This window comes from Macaca thibetana, chromosome 12, assembly GCF_024542745.1.
Source record: "Macaca thibetana thibetana isolate TM-01 chromosome 12, ASM2454274v1, whole genome shotgun sequence".
NCBI classification, from domain to species: domain Eukaryota; kingdom Metazoa; phylum Chordata; class Mammalia; order Primates; family Cercopithecidae; genus Macaca; species Macaca thibetana.
In genome coordinates, this window is record NC_065589.1 from 53892675 (window position 1) to 53905407 (window position 12733).

General features: G+C 35.8%; 1 protein-coding gene across 1 annotated transcript in view; it reads right to left on the bottom strand.

Moving 5' to 3' along the window:
- COL3A1 (collagen type III alpha 1 chain) overlaps positions 1-12733 on the bottom strand; it is a 38425-nt gene that overhangs the window by 5053 nt on the left and 20639 nt on the right. Inside the window, exons 21-45 of the mRNA XM_050752790.1 lie at positions 12548-12601; positions 11859-11957; positions 11473-11526; positions 11214-11312; positions 10539-10592; positions 10368-10421; positions 10004-10057; positions 9439-9492; positions 9076-9120; positions 8412-8510; positions 8218-8325; positions 7894-7947; positions 6304-6357; positions 6165-6218; positions 5390-5443; positions 4679-4786; positions 4288-4341; positions 3968-4021; positions 3615-3776; positions 3394-3501; positions 2306-2413; positions 1515-1568; positions 1322-1429; positions 785-838; positions 265-372 (exon numbers count right to left, since the gene is read on the bottom strand). Of these exons, the coding sequence (XP_050608747.1) occupies positions 265-372; positions 785-838; positions 1322-1429; positions 1515-1568; positions 2306-2413; positions 3394-3501; positions 3615-3776; positions 3968-4021; positions 4288-4341; positions 4679-4786; positions 5390-5443; positions 6165-6218; positions 6304-6357; positions 7894-7947; positions 8218-8325; positions 8412-8510; positions 9076-9120; positions 9439-9492; positions 10004-10057; positions 10368-10421; positions 10539-10592; positions 11214-11312; positions 11473-11526; positions 11859-11957; positions 12548-12601 (1908 nt within the window). The remainder of the gene's footprint in view (positions 1-264; positions 373-784; positions 839-1321; positions 1430-1514; positions 1569-2305; positions 2414-3393; positions 3502-3614; positions 3777-3967; positions 4022-4287; positions 4342-4678; positions 4787-5389; positions 5444-6164; positions 6219-6303; positions 6358-7893; positions 7948-8217; positions 8326-8411; positions 8511-9075; positions 9121-9438; positions 9493-10003; positions 10058-10367; positions 10422-10538; positions 10593-11213; positions 11313-11472; positions 11527-11858; positions 11958-12547; positions 12602-12733) is intronic.

Sequence of the window (12733 nt, forward strand, 5' to 3'; positions counted from 1 at the left end):
GAAGTGTGCATATGAGTGAAGGCCTTAAAAAGCACTGGGAAACTGTACATTCAAGATCAGATCAAGAAATATGGGGATTATGATGAAATATTTTTTCTTTCTTTAATCTTCCCATTGTTTCATGCTGATTGTTGTTTCAAATTAGCCTCAAATCCATTTCTCATCTCTTCTAGTACGTATTTTTAGAGATAGAAAGCTTTCTTCTCTTAATCTCTAAAATTTGCATACATTGGAGGGATTCTCCAACAGAATGAATGCACTTACTGGAGAACCTGGGGCACCTGGATTACCAGGGAATCCTCGATGTCCTTTAATGCCATTAGCTCCACGTTCACCTGTTTCACCTTTGTCACCACGTGGGCCTTGAGGACCCTTTAAAAACATATTTTGAATTGAAGTCATATACACACATACATATTGGAAAAATAAAATAGAATTTATAACAATTAAGTCTATTTTATGGCTTTCTATCAGCTAAAAAATCCCCCATCAACAGATACTTCAGATATGAAATAAGATTATTTTTGTGGTTGTTTTAATTTTGGACTGACAATGGCATAGATCCCTAACAACTGGTGTTTCTATCATCGGCTCCAAAGAACTTTTAGATCCTGAACTGCTTTCCGTATCATCATCATTAAAGGAAAGTTTATATTTGTTCTATCTATCATCTCTCTCTCTCTCTCTCTCTATCTATCTATCTCTATCTATCTATCTATCTATCTATCTATCTATCTATCTATCTACCTACCAATAGAAAGAACAAATACATATGTAAACTTACAGGAGCACCTCGGGAGCCAGCAGGACCAGGAGCACCAGCAGGGCCGGCAGGGCCCTAAGATGAAAACATTCAATGGAGCAAACATACACGAATTAGTTTTATGTGTTGACACAATTTTGTTTTCAAAAGTAAATAATTTCATTATAATAGAATTATAGTATGCATGCAATTATTGGAAGTTAATATTATTTTTGCCTTCAAAGTGCTAAAGCCCTGTTTACAGCTTTATCAGGGGATCTAAACAGAAAAGCTGGGCAAGAGCCCTATTAATTCGGCCTTGCATTTACCCAGCAAATAAATAGCTGGTCTGATTAATACGATTTCGGGTTTCAGTAATAAATTCTTTATTGACTACTGCCAGGTACTTCTGGTATTTCTTTACTAACACATTTGTCTAAGGAACAACTAGCATTAAAACTGTAAAAGAAATGATAGTGGATATTTTGGTTGGCAGATCTGACATTCTATCTTCCACCTACAAATGTCTTTATTGAAGGAAACGGACAAACAAGAGAGATGATGCTTCTGGGAACTCACACTTTCTCCTCTGTCACCACTCTTTCCAGCTGGACCGACAGGACCAGGTGGGCCTGGATGACCAGGAGCACCAGGGGCACCAGGAGAGCCGTTTTCACCACGATCACCCTGTGAACAAATTCACAGGTCCAAAATAAACATGATGATCACTTATTTTAATTACAGAAATCTATTGCACATGTGTTTATTATACCTTGCCACCAGGAGATCCATCTCGGCCTGGAAGACCATCTGATCCAGGGTTTCCCTGATTAAAAAATGAGAAAGGAAATAAAGTTTCTTGAAACCTTCCAAATGCCATTTAATCATGCATTCTCAACAGGGCAATATAATTCTCAAGGGGGTGAAAATGGTTCTTGGGGGTAAGAAATCTTAGATATTACAATGGGGTGTAGCCCTTCAAAGGGTCACAATATCCAAGCAGATAGTTAGTATATTCATGGAGGAGATGTGACTAGAAAAATAATATCCAAAAAGAGTCTTTACAGACCTCTAATAAATAAAAGTTTCAGAAATAGTGATCTAAACTATTAATGGAAATCTACAGTTTAGTTTGCTTTAATCATTCCACATTGCATACATATATTAAAACATCACATTGTACCTTATAAATGTATACAATTATGGTTTGTTAATTACAAATAATATTAATTTTAAATTCTTTAAAAATAATAAAAGACTAATCACAGATAACTGCAGAATATTTTCACTCAGAAAACATGTGAATTGTGGTTCTCCCCACTAACTTTTATCCCAATTTAGTTAGAGATAATATTTTCTCCACTAATGATTATTCACTGACTAAATATTAATGAACAAGAGCTTTTAAGTCTATTCTAAGTTGTAATGAAAGAATTTATTAGAGAGAGAAGAACTTTGCTGTGTGGCCATATTTACACTCTTAGACATTAAGGCTCAATTTCACCTTTGCTTAAATAAATTATCAAATTCTACCTGGCTGGTTGAATAAGAACTGCTACTCACATCTCTTCCAGGTTCACCAGCTGCACCAGCCAGACCAGGAAGACCCTGGGGTCCAGGGGGACCACGTTCTCCACTGAGACCGTTAGCTCCTGGTTTCCCACTTTCACCCTGTATACAAAGGAATGAAAAATATTTTGTTTAACTTAAGAAATCAATTAAAATGGTGTTATCAGATATCTTTATTTTCAGGTAAAAATCTTATTTAATTTTTATTGAATTTTAAAATTAAAACTATGCCTGTTATGGGAAAAAGTTTGGGGGAGCAAGCTTGTTGCATTTTCTAACTTGCTCAGTGACTCTGGATGGCAAAGGGCTGAATAGTCACATTGATTATCTAATTCAGAATACTGTACATTCTAATCTGAGATAAATACATAGACATGATTATTATAAGAAAAACATAATAATGAGCCATCATGAAACTAGAGGTTTATGGTGACTCTTAAAATTAGGTTACTTGTCTCTATCTGAAGAATATAGACTTACTAGAAATATCATATCAATTGGATACATTTAAACATGAAATGTTAATTTTATGACAATAGTACATAACATTTTGTTGAAAGAAGTACTTAAAGTGTTATAATACGAGCCCTAATAAAAATGCAATTTTATTACCCTGTTTACCAAATGAGTGTTTTAGATGCCAAGCACGAGAACGTTATAGGAATATAATATACTAGTGAAAGAGAGTCAGGAGTGCAAGATGACTTGAATGGATGGATAACTAGCATCAGTGAAAGACTTTCCTAGATCTATAAGCTAACACTATTTTCCCATTCAAAACTGACAGTCAACAAATTGAAGAACATTCACAAGTTTCCTAAAAGAGGTGTTTCAGATGGCAATGTTGTTTTTGTTATATTAATTTATTTGTGCTTATATTCAAGGTTGGTCTTTGATATGCCCTGTTTTGTGTTCTGGAGCCATTTATTAAAATATATGCTTTTAAAAATCTAAAAATATAAAAAAAATCTCCTGGCTAATTTACTCCAATGACAGAAAAACTTTTCATCCTTGATATGGTTAAGTGATTTCTGAAGGCTAGCAAAGGAAGCAAGAGTGTAGTGGAAAATGACTATACTCACCTTGACACCCTGAGGGCCAGGGTTTCCCCTAGGACCTGGCATGCCTGGTGGTCCTGCAAGACCCCGTGCTCCAGTAATCCCAGCAATTCCAAGTGGGCCTGGAGCTCCCTAATACAGATAATGAAGACTTAGCTCATCGTTATGTGACAATCTTTTTCTCTAATCAATTTGTGATAAAAACCAAAATAGTACAATCAACTTATAAAAATGAAGTTACTTACTGGGGGACCCTGGGGACCAGGTGATCCCTTCTCTCCTGGTTGACCAGCATCACCTTTTGGTCCAGACACTCCAGGGCTGCCAGGAGCACCTGTGTTACCCGCAGGACCTGGGGGCCCATCCTTGCCTGGAGAACCGCCGGGACCTGGGGGTCCTGGGTTACCCTACAAAGAATTGTTTGAAATTTGAATATTTATAATAAAAAGTGCATTTTTTTCTTTCCTTTCTTATTTCAAATAATTTTATTTGAGACTTACTAGAGAAATAAGTAGCAATGTGTAAGTTTCTCATCCTATACATATATGAATGCTCTTTCTGAAGTGTATGATGAGAAAATACTTTAACAATTACTTACATTATTACCAGGAGGACCAGGAAGACCACGAGCACCAGGGAAGCCAGCAGCACCCTGTGAAATGGTAATATATTTTTGAATTTCAAAAGTAGAACAAACAACTACACAACAAACAAAAAGTATAATGTGTGGTATGATCTACATTGTACCTGAAAGTCATTTATGGTTTGCTTTTTCCCCTTGGAATTTACACATTACTCATGTATGAATGAGAGATTACATTTTTTACATTCTCTTTATGGATCTAGTGTCTCAAGTGCAGCTTTTATACAGGTTGATATGAATACTTTTCAATAATAGTTAAGAGGATCAATACTTACGGGTCCACCAGGACTGCCACGTTCACCTTTGACACCTTGAGGACCAGGAGGACCCTATATGAAATGGAAGGAAGGTATGTAAGAATAGTGCCAAAATCAAAATTTGGGAAAAGCATTAAGCCTTTGAAAACCAGGAACTCTATGAAGAGGTTAAAATAACTTTTAGACTGCTGGTGCTGAGATTCATACTTCAACTGTATTCACATAAAGATTATACTCTTGCCACTATGACATGTTATCTCAGTATAAAATATTAAATTACTGATAAACCTTCATGTTTTTCCATTAGAACACTTAGCACTTAGAGAGGGGGGAGAGGGAGAGAGAGAGGAAGAGATAGATAGATAAATAGATAGATAGATGATAGATAGAGAAAGAGGAGAGAACTTACAGCAGGTCCAGAACCTCCAGGGGGTCCTGCAACTCCAGGAGGGCCTCCTTCACCTTTCTCACCTGGAGCCCCTCTTTCTCCTTTACCACCAGGCTCACCATTCTGTCCCTACATGCAACAACAACAACAATCTCTCAGCTGACACTCTTTATGATATACTTGGATTATTATTATTTCTCTTCAGAATATAGAATTCTTCAGATGTAAGGAGCTGAAATAAAATTTAAAAACAAGGCTCTCTGAAGACATGACAAAACAAAGCCAATCAAAATATTTTCATGATCAAAGAACATGACCAAGAAAGCATAAACTGTACATTATTTGCCATTAGGGATGGAGGAAGTCTCTCTAAGGATTAAACATTTGAAAATCAGCACCAGTAAATTTCTTTGAGAAAGACTGGGTTTAAGAGAAAATTTTAATTAGTACCAACTTATAATGGAAGAACTTACAAAAATTCAGAGTGCATTTCAATCTATGATGCTACTTTAGTTCATTACCTAGTCATAAAGGCAGGACAGGTGTTTTTATTTCCATCTGTTAAAGAGCAGCAATAGGGGTAAAGTAAAACAAAATAGGGGTACAATAATCTTATAGGGAATGAACAGCTAAAATGGGACTAGAAGCCAAACTTGACTATACTTCTGTAATTTTTCTGCAAGATAGTGATCCTGGGCTATGGAACATGTCTGTGTAAATATTCGCACTTACAGGAGCACCAGGGAAGCCAGCAGGTCCTGGAGGGCCAGGTTCACCTCTCTCACCCTAAAGAGAAAAACATCCTCCTTAGTCACAGTGAAGATATGCCACGGGGAGTGTGTGTCATCTCCTTTAGGCAGGAAATGTCATCTTGTCATCTTATCTTTTCTTTCCTTTAAGCAGGAAATGTGCAGAGTAGCCAGTAAACTTCTGAAGACTTTGCCACCTCTCAATAAAATTAGGAGTAGAAAATACCAGAACCATTGATTCCTTCTGTCTCCCACTGTGATATTATTTGCAAGAAAAATAGTTTGAGAATTTTAAAGTATTTAACACATTTATATATATATATATATATATTTATTTATTTCAATATATGGTAGAGCCTTAACTGAAAAATTAACTAAATGATTTATTTTTAAAAAACATTTGCTAAATATCTTTCCAGTGTCTTAAATCCTAAAGGTCAAGAATTTTAAATCCAGAAGGAGTCTCAGGCAAAGATTCTATAGGCTTAAGAAATACCTAATTACAAACATATACTACTTGTGCAATTCATGTATTTTTTCCGAAGTTATTTTGGAAAGAAATCCTGATTTAAAATGGTCTCTTGTGAATGTTAGATTTAAGAAATTTAACATTCCCTGGCATGCTATATGGTTCCTGAAGATAGTGTCTCCAAATTGAGGCTCGGGGAACTGGGGGCAGAATTGCTAAAAAGGGAAGCATAAGTAGCTGCTGTCTGTATGGGGTTAAAAAGTATGTTGAGAATGTCTTTAACACTTACAGGGCCACCACGAGGTCCAGCTATACCTGGAAGTCCAGGGGCACCACCTTCACCCTGGAAAAAGAGAAACCAGGTCACTCTCTTGCATCCAAAAGACAGAGATATTTTCTTTTAATTTCCAGACAGTATTAAGTGCTACCTTATCTCCAGGCTGGCCAGCTGGGCCAGGAGGACCAATAGGACCAGTAGGACCCTAGAGGAAATAAAAATATTTTTTAATTTTGAAGATGCAAATATCGTTTTCTGCATTAATCAAACAGAAAGTATATAGACATAGATACCTAATAAACTAGATAACATACTTTTTAAATTTTTTATGGCTTGAATGCTGTGCTTTTCACTCAATGTGTAAATACTGCAGAGCTCAGTAAACACAAGACTCTGTGGGGATAACTCTGGGAGAAAATAGGATTCAGCAGTGGTTTATTGATTCGTTTGTCTTTATCTCCACTGTAGAAGATGAATAGGATGTCATGTAAGATCTTACAGTAATGTCTTTTTAAATTAAAGTACATTTCTGTATTAAATTGCTTGATAATTTAAATGTTTTCTCAAAGTATCATTGTACATATTAAATTTTTCAACTTGAAATTTTCAAATAGTTGTTTTACGTATATTACAAACGTGAAGTATTGAGCACTTTTTTTACTTGAATGATGGCTTATCTACTTAATCTGTCAAAAGTGAAGCATTTATGAATTTCTTTAAGGCAACTACTATATAAATGTATTAAATGACTTACTTATAATCATATTTAGAAGATGTTTTTTGTTTTGTTTTTGACTTTTAGTTTGAATTATAGATTCACAGAATGTTGCAAAGGAATATACCAGAAATTCTGTGCACCTTTCTCCCAGCCTCCCCTAATGTTAACATCTTACACAACTATAGTATAATATCAAAACTAGGAAATTGACATTGATACCATCCATAGAGCTTGTTCAGATTTCACCAGTGATACACGCACTCATTTATGTGTGTGTATATGTGGCTCTATAGAATTTTATCCCATTTGTAGATGTGCCTGACTACCACCACAATCAAGATACTCAAATGTGCAATCACCATAAGACTTCCTGTGTCATGTCTCCATAGCCACATCCATCTCTCTCTTTCTCATTCCTAACTCCTAGCAGCCACTAATCTGTTCTACATCTCTAAAAGGGTGTTATTTTGCAAATATTATGGGAATGGAATCATGCAATGTGTATCCCTTGGAGACTGAATTTTCTTCACTGAGTATGTTGTCCTTGAGGTTTGTGTAATTTGCTGTGTGTACAGCATCAATTGTTCATACCTTTTTGTTGCTAAATACTATTCCATAGTGAGACTGCACCATAGGATTACAATTTTTGAATATAAAGTCTATTAATTAGGAGTACTTACTATATTGAATTGTGATGACTTTTAGTTTCTTAATGAGCAGTATTGATTATCTTAAATTTCAGTGATTATCTCAGATTTTAGTGACTCACAAATGCTAGTTTGTGACCTTTATCATACTTTTGAGGTTTTTTCATTCTTTGGTCACTGTAGACCTATCAAGTAGCCATAGATATAGACCAGGAATTTAATTATAAATCAAGTTATTTGGGTCTTTTTATGCTCAAAAGGTGGTAAACTATCTAATTTATCTTGAGTAGTTTTTGGAAAAAATAAAAGTGGAAGTGCAGGACTGTCGCATATGACATATAGGTAAGGCCTGTTTCTCCTCACTGAGAATGCTTACCCTTGGACCATCTTTCCCTGGGACACCATCAGCACCTGGACCGCCTGGTTCACCCTGTCAAATAAAAGCCAATGTCATCAGATTCAAAGTATCTTCAGTGAAAAATTGGCCAAGAAGAGGAGTAACCCTCAGGATTTGTTGGGATATATATTGGGTGTTCTGATTCATTATTGCTCTAGGAATCCATCTTAAATTTCACTTACTATAAAATGATAATATTAATTTTGAAAATATAGTCGATTACTTTCCAGGAATGTTGCTTTTTTTTTTTTTTAACCTACAATGACTGATTTATGAAACAATTAAGAGAAAACAAGTCAATACCTTGTCACCCTTTGGACCAGGACTTCCAGGACCTCCTCTTTCTCCAGGCATTCCTTGCAGACCAGGAGTACCAGCAGCACCAGGTGGCCCAGGAGGACCAGCAGCGCCCTGAAAATAAGTGAGAAATAATAAATGATCAGAAGGAAATCGAATGTATTTTTTAAACCTAGGTGAATGGAATTCTGTGGAGTCACCTTTCCTCCTTCGGGACCAGGGGGACCAGCTCCACCTCTAAGTCCTGGGGCCCCTGCCAATCCAGGAGGTCCACGTTCACCAGGGGCACCAGCATCACCCTGTGATAAAAATATGTAAATAACCATATTAGACAATCCAAAGCTAAAAACAAAACACCTTAACTTGCATCATTTTGAATCAGGCCACTAGGTTATTATGTTGTGAACAACCTGGAAATTTGTATACTTATAAATAGTTGAACAGCTGGGTGGGAACTGGAAGCTTAAAAAAGTGTCCAAAAGAAAACTTGGATACTTAGTCTGCTTAAGTGTGAACTGTCATTGAAATACTTAGTATTTTATTCATAAGGGCAGCATTTTAAAGTTCTTTTACCAAAACAGTTTTCCTACATAGAATCAACATATTGGCAATATTTTTCTATTTGAAATTTTAAGCTCATATTTGATTCTGTAGTGATTATGAATGTCAGAGAAGTGGACCTTCCAGATTAAAGCAAATTTAATGTATTGAAAATGTCTTCAGTTTCTCTAAGTGTACTTAACAAACCTTTGCAATGATGCTCGTTTAAAGAAAGAGTATTTTCACTTGATATACTAAAAATATACTACTAATCAATTGCTGTATAACATGCTGAAGAAGGTAGAGAATGAATTGAAATACTACCTTGCCTCCTGGAGCTCCAGGTGAACCGGCATCACCCTTTGGACCCTAGGAGATTTGCATTATATGATTAGGTCCATATCAGAATGCATTTTATGTAAATATAAGCAAAATACACATTTGTCATGTTGGCATACAGTATAATTTTTCTAATCTTGAAATTATGAACTCTCTATTTTATGGTAAAATTCAAACTCTATATAATATTTATCTTTTAAATAATTTGTCTTTGTTTTGATAATATTTCAAAACTAAATGTTAAATCTCAAATATCATGACATAAGAAAATTAAAAAGTTAATAGTTGACAAACAATTATTATATATTCTTTTTGTTTCTGAGTTTTGAAAAATGAAACGTAACTTACTGGTTCCCCAGGTTTTCCATTTTCTCCTGGAGGACCACCTGTACCAGGCAAGCCCTAGAAACAATCATAGTTGTATCAGGTAATTACCTCAAACATGGCTTATAGAAAAGCTTCTCATATGTACACATGTTTCTGCAAGATATTTGAAAAAAGTTTCAGTGGTCTTTTAGGGGTAGAAACATTGTGCCACTCAAAATCCAGTGACACATATGTGATAATCATATCTTACAAATCCGTGTTCATCTCTCTTTGTTCTTTCAATTGCTACACATAAAAATTTATTGACAAGCATGGCAGGATAGACTTGGCTATATGGATTTATATTATAATAAAAATAAATGTAAGCAAATAGAATTATTTGAGTTTCATTAATTCTTTTAAATAACTTATTAATGTGCTCTGGAATGGACATGGAAGATATGCCTATCTATTAACATTGCCTGATATTTTATTTCCAGATGAAAGATGGACTCACAAGTTAAGCTTCAGATAAATTATAATCTGTTAGGGACACAAAAGATTTGATGGTCAGATATACCATGACATTTAAATAACAAGTTCTTACTTGTAATCCCTGTGGACCAGGGGGTCCTGTGTCTCCTTTGTCACCACCAGGCCCCTAGAAAAGTATAATGATACACTCTGTTATAAACATCCTTTTATATTTAGTCTACAGTATCCATTTCAACAGGCCTGTTGCTTAATTATAAAAGTAGTGATGTGAAGAAAGGGGAGGACCTGGACCCAAAGCACACATGTATACTCTAAACTCAGTGCTAACATCTAGCTAGATAACTAGGTCAGCAAGTTGCATCATTGCTTTGGTAAACTATAATAACATAGGGTCAGAGATTATGTAATTTTTGAAGCATTCTTCCTGCCCCACCTCCACCCTATTTTCATCTCCAATTTTATGTGAGTGAACTTACAGTAGGCCCTGGGGGTCCCTGAGGTCCAGTTTCACCATTCTTTCCAGGAGGACCCTAAAAACAAGAACAGTTAGGGAAGCAGAAATAATACAGATTACAGAGAGAAGTCACAAGGTTGGAGATGAATACATCTATTAGAAGGCTAGAAATAAATTGATGAAAGCTACATACCTGAGGGCCAGGTCCTCCAGGGCCACCTCGTTCTCCATTCTTACCAGGAGCACCCTAAAGAAGAAGTGGTCAGTATTTACTAATTCTCAAAGGGCAATAACTAATCATATTATCATCTCATATATATATATATATATATATATATATATATATATATATATATATATATACATATTTTTGAGATGGAGTCTTGCTCTGTCACCCAGGCTGGAGTGTAGTGGTGCAATCTTGGCTCACTATAGCCTCTGCCATCCGGGTTCCAGTGATACTCTTGCCTCAGCCTCCTGGGTAGCTGGGATTACAGGCACATGCCACCATTCCTGGCTAATTTTTGTATTTTTAGTGGAGACTAAAACAGCCTCACCATGTTGGCGAGGCTGGTCTCGAACTCCTGACCTCAGGTGATCTGCCTGCTTCAGCCTCCCAAAGTGCTGGGATTACAGGCGTGAGTCAGTGCACCCAGCCTGTCTCATATGTTTTATCTGCCTGCTCCATAGACACACATACAACCATAACCAATTATATATTTAGCTCCCTTCCTACATGCAATTTGATTTTCCTATACTCCTCCATGCTTTGAAGAGGAGACTGAGTTTTGACCACTTCTATACTCCATATGGAAAATAAAAACCTTCCAGTCAAGTATTTATTGAAGAAATTAATGAAGGAACTCACATCATTTCCTTTAGGACCGGGGAAACCCATGACACCGGGCTGACCTCGGGGACCAGATGGCCCAGGAGGACCTGGTCGACCGCTTTCTCCTTGACTTCCCTAATAAGAAAAAATTACATTAATAAAGGTTTGATAAAGATAAGATTAAAACATACTCTCTATATAGTATATATATACTATACACACACTCAAGGATAGGCCAACATATACATTCCATTTTAACTGGCCTTTTAAAATGAGATTTAAAAAATGTACATACGGGAGGCCCTGGTTTCCCATCACTTCCTGGTCCTCCTGGACTTCCGGGCATGCCCTGAAGCAAAGAAGTCAGTTGTTAGGTGATTTTAAATGAAATAATAAAAATTACAACATATACTATTTGTACAATTGGGATATTTTCGCTTACATGTGAAGCCTCAGATTTGAACATCTTTTTTCCTGTCTATAAAGTATCTAAGGCAAGTGTTCTATGTTTTCTCTCCTTGAACTATCATGGCTTAAGTTTACTTAAAAGAATTTTGTTTTGTTTGGGGCCTTACAAAATATGTAATCTGATTGATTTCAGTTGCTTTTGATCTGTCTTCATTTGTCTTGCCTTTCTTCTGTCTAAATTAAAGTGTCATTCAAACAAATGTTTCTCTGTACCCTCATTCCTGGACCTCCAGGGACACCATCTCTGCCAGGTTCTCCAGCCGCTCCTCTGGGCCCTGCAGGGCCTGGAGCACCACGCTCTCCAGCAGGACCCTAAGTAGTGAAAGAAATAAAAAAAATTAAAATAGCATTCACTAACCTAGATACCAACAATATTTTGGTTACAAATAGAGAACATCATTTGAACTTTCAAAAAGGGTTCACGTGTTGCTGAAAAATTTATATGTAAAATCAGTTATCTTAGCTTGGATTGCCATATTGAAAAAATTTTGAAGCAAATGTGTGAATATCACATGCTTAATAAAACAGTATTTAGTGTGCTTAAAAATATATTTATGTGCATCTAAAATCAAATATCTTAATGATATGAAACCATATTTGCATTTAACTTTAGAGTTTTCAAAGACTTTTCAGGCATTTTAGTTTATTGTACTCTTGAAATGATGCTCAGATAAATGATTTCCAATTAACAGATAAGTAAAAGATTATCACAGAGAGTAAGTAAGTGGCTTTAGTTACAAAGCCAAGAAAGTGACTGAACAGAGGATGCATTACATTAGGAATTTTTTTAACTCCAATATATATTTTTCAGATATTTAGGTTTTCATGAACGGGAAATTGTATGGAAGAACTACCTATTTGTGGTGCTAGCATTTAGGAACATAGAAACTAAAGTTATCTACCTTTTCTCCTGGGATGCCATTTGGTCCAGCAGGTCCTCGGAACCCAGGGGCACCCTGAAAATAATGAAAGACAAATATTTCAGTGCAAAGGATTACAATTCTTTTCCATAATTCTTGAGTGGCAAACATTTTTATGTCATAAAGTGCTTTAAAAAATATTTTGCACTGAACATTCAACTTAAGAAA